The sequence below is a fragment of the Diabrotica undecimpunctata genome, chromosome 5 (genome assembly GCF_040954645.1).
Source record: "Diabrotica undecimpunctata isolate CICGRU chromosome 5, icDiaUnde3, whole genome shotgun sequence".
Lineage (NCBI taxonomy): Eukaryota > Metazoa > Arthropoda > Insecta > Coleoptera > Chrysomelidae > Diabrotica > Diabrotica undecimpunctata.
In genome coordinates, this window is record NC_092807.1 from 78,829,207 (window position 1) to 78,833,618 (window position 4,412).

A 4,412-nucleotide genomic window follows, 5' to 3' on the forward strand; every position below is an offset into this window, starting at 1 on the left:
ACTGAACAACTGACTTCACTATATTGAAAATATGACCGACTGACTTTATACTGCCTTCATACTGACTTTCTGAAGCCAAATCACATCATATTTATATCATTTTCTTTTGTTCACGAATGTTCTTGAAAAAATATCTGTTCGAATCTTTCTATTTCATAGACATAACCATGTTCGCGAAGACTCTAGTGCGAACAAAGGTTAAATTCTGTTTATTGACGTCTTTCTAGATAATTCTTTTTATGCTATCTAGAAGATTACTATTCTAACTAAAATTCTATCGAGAATTTTATGAAAATTTAGGCTTTTCAGATCAGAATACAAATTTATATATAAATTACACATTTTAAATTAATAAATAACACTATTTTGAATCCATAATTCTATATAAAAGTTTATACTATCCAATTCACTTAAGTGTATACTTGGTTGCCTATAAAAATGGCTCACTCAAATATATCATAATTATTAAAAAAAATACTTTTTACACTTATTATATGCTAATTTCTTAAGAATACCCTCATATAAATAATTTTTATAATATTCTCTAGTATATAACTTATAAATTATTTCTTTAATCACTATTTAAGTTTATTAATTAAAAATCATAATATTATTATGCTCATTTCTTTTATATTTATTATTATCTCAATATATATATATATATATATATATATATATATATATATATATATATATATATATATATATATATATATATCAATGGTATTCCGGGTTTGACTCCGCGTTAAATGTTGTTGGTTTTGATAAAAACCATTTTGACGACGTTTCGGCAAGATCTCACTTGCCATTTTCAAGTCTCTCTGGATGGTCTGCTTCTTGTCGATGTTCGAGTGGAAGTCCCGCGGAAATATCAAAACTAACATAATTAACCTTCACGGGGAGGAAATTCTACCAGATATCCGAAGATTCGAGAAAATGAGATCAAAAAGAAGTACACTGCTATGCAATCTTAGGGACGAAAAGGTTATTCCTAAAAGCATGAAACTATGTTTTCACAAAAAGAACCAGAAAACCAAAAACATCTTAAGACGGGCTAGTTTAGTACTGATTAGAGAATCCATCCATGACACCAGACGAGAAATCAATCAGATAAACTCGAGATTATTAAAACTTCACCTGATTCTTGGTAACACATTACATCCGGTACTATGGAACATATTAGATACGCTCAGCAACTTTCGAGCAGAGACAAACGCCGACTTAACAAAAACAAAACTAATTAAGAAGTTCGAGAGACTATCATTAGAACAACAACCGAGAGAAACGCCACAACAAGATACCTGTAAACTGGTTTATAATTTTTCGAACTTCACACTGGATGAAGCGACAAATAGTGTTCTTTCGAAAGGTTTTAATTTCGCAGTAGCTCCGGCACGCATACCGATTGAAAATATTATATGCGAAGTGGAAAGTTCAATAACCAATATACCATCCGACAGGGCCGAGACTATACGCCAAGACGTGTCACGCATATTACGAACAGCTAAACCGCCAAAACGAAACTTAACACACGAGGAAAAAGAGGCATTAAATTCATTGCGCAAAAATAAAGAAATCATTGTACTTCCAGCTGATAAAGGCAATGCTACGGTGGTTATGAATGTCATAGACTACGATCAAAAGATGAAAGATATTCTAGACGATCCATCATACGAGAAGATATCGACTGACCCGACAACATATCTAGAAAAAACAACAAAAGCAAAAATACAATTATCTAATATTAATAAAGAACATCATTTTCAACTTATTCCACGGGAAAAATCATCGAGATGTCCAAAACTGTACGGTCTACCAAAAGTTCACAAGGATGGATTACCACTACGACCAATAGTGAGCTCCATCGGATCACCGTTACAACCACTGGCAAGGTTCTTGGCTGAAAAGCTACAGCCTTACGCAGAAGAAGCTGATTTTTACGTTAAGAACGCAGGCCACTTCATCGAGCGTATAAAAGATGTTACTCTTGGGCCAGGACACTTGTTAGTAAGTTTCGATGTTGTTTCACTTTTCACCAACGTTCCCATCAATAAATCCTTGGAAATTATAAGCAGAAAATACCCAGTACCGCAAGATATCCTAAATTTGACGAGGCACTGCTTAAACAACACATATTTTATGTATGGTGATCAACGGTACAAACAAGTTGAAGGGGCACCGATGGGTTCACCGCTATCTCCCGTGATAGCAAATCTTTTTATGCAAGACATAGAGGAACGGGCAATAAGAACAGCAGAATATAAACCCAAACTATGGCTTAGATATGTGGACGACACTTTCATCATATGGACACATGGAGTAGACAAACTTACTGCATTTCTAGAATACATTAACTGTATCCATCCCAAGATCAAGTTTACGATGGAATTAGAAAGTAATCAACAACTACCTTTCCTAGACGTCTTAATAATAAGGAAAGAAAACGGCAACATTGGATATACAGTGTATCGAAAACCAACTCACACTGACAGATACCTACATGCAGATTCACACCACCATCCTGCACAATTGAATTCAGTCATAAAAACTCTGACTATAAGATCTGAACGACTAACAGATGAAGAACACAAGAAAGAAGAAATGCAGAAAGTTACAAAAGCGTTAAAAAACAACGGCTTTTCCACACACAGAATCGAAAAGGCACGAAGACCACAAAAAACAACAAAAGAAATAAAAGAAGACGAAAAACCGATTGCCAAAACCACTCTACCGTATATTAAAGGCACAACAGAGAAGATAAGCAGGGTCCTGAGAAAACACAAAATAGAGACTGTCTTCAGCACCAACAGAAAAATCGGAAACATATTACTATCTGCCAAGACAAAGATTCCCCTAGAAAACCAAGGAGTATACAAAACTCCCTGTGGAGAATGCGATAGAGCATATATTGGACAGACAAATAGAAGGATCCAAGTAAGACAAGAAGAACATCGCAATGCCATCGAACGAAAAGAAACGACGTCATCCCTAGCCCAGCATTCTTTAGCTACAGGACACAAAATTGACCTCAAACATACGGTAATGTTAGCGAATGTCGAAAACAAGAGAAAACGAATTATCAGAGAAGCCATCGAAATAGAAAAACAAGAAAATAATTTAAATTCTCGAGACGATGCCCAAAGATTGCCAAAAACATGGAAACCAATTATCCCGAAGAATAACGCAAGAACGGAATCGACCAAGACCCCGCCCACTGACCTGCGCACTGGACCAATTACAAGAGCGCGCGCAACGCGCAGTAACTACAAAAGCCAGCTGCCTAACACCCGTAGCGTCACTTCCACTCGAACATCGACAAGAAGCAGACCATCCAGAGAGACTTGAAAATGGCAAGTGAGATCTTGCCGAAACGTCGTCAAAATGGTTTCTATCAAAACCAACAACATTTAACGTGGAGTCAAACCCGGAATACCATTGATATAACATACAGCTCCCGCAGAAATATCAAAACTAACATATATATAATGTGAAACTTGTGTCACTTGTGAAAAGTGTGTTATGTGCCAAAATCGCATTTTCGAGAAAACGCAATTGAATGTTTCACAATTTTTCCAGAATCTATATATAGATAAAATGCCAGTTTTAAAGCCTCAAAATTTTGGCAGTACATTTTTCTTTATTATTGAAATGTTTTCGTTTTTTTTTGTTAATAATTATAACCACTATTTTTACAAATTGTTTTAAATTGTCTGTACTTAGTGCGTTTTAATCTAATTCCATTAGTGTACAATGTGTTAAGTGTTTAACAGTTCCTCAAAATGTTGGCAATTTTATGCTATATTTGCCCTGTTAGAGCTTAAAAAAATAAAGTGTAAACAATAAATTATACTTTTTTCATAAATGTCCTTATTGGAACAAAACACATAGGTAAACAATAATATGTCGTATGTAACATAATTTTTTATTGCAATATAAAAAACGTATAAGTACAAAAGAAAGAAAAATGAAATGCAATTAAGAACAACACAAATAAAATGAATACTAAATTAATACATAGTATTAATAATAATATATCATAATAATAATACATATTATAGTAAAAAATGTTCAAAAAATATTGCTTTTGATCATAAAATCTCGAGTTCTTCATCTTGGGCATCAGGGTATACGTTGATGCATTGCCCGCATTAAGGTTCTCATAAAATCCCCTGTATGTTGGGCCTATGTAAGGAAGTAAATCCAAGAGATCCTTTTTTTTCCTTTGGTATCATTCGTGATTGCTGATATCTAAGAGGTGGCAAAAGTTTTCCAACCTTCCCTTGTTTCTGGAAAGAAACAGTTTTAAACTATTCATTGCCGAGCGTTAATTTATAAAAAAGAATTCCAGATTTATCTTTGCGGTAAGTTGGACATCTAACCTGACCCCAATGCATCACGCCATTATCGTTATC

At 34.3% G+C, this 4,412-nt stretch overlaps 1 protein-coding gene across 1 annotated transcript; it reads left to right on the forward strand.

Moving 5' to 3' along the window:
• The first annotated feature begins 936 nt into the window (after positions 1–936).
• On the forward strand, positions 937–4,152 carry LOC140442307 (uncharacterized). The gene is made up of 3 exons (XM_072533382.1): positions 937–1,600; positions 1,754–2,465; positions 4,059–4,152. Exons 1-3 carry the CDS (start codon positions 937–939, stop codon positions 4,150–4,152), a joined length of 1,470 nt encoding a protein of 489 aa, XP_072389483.1.
• The last annotated feature ends 260 nt before the right edge of the window (positions 4,153–4,412 follow it).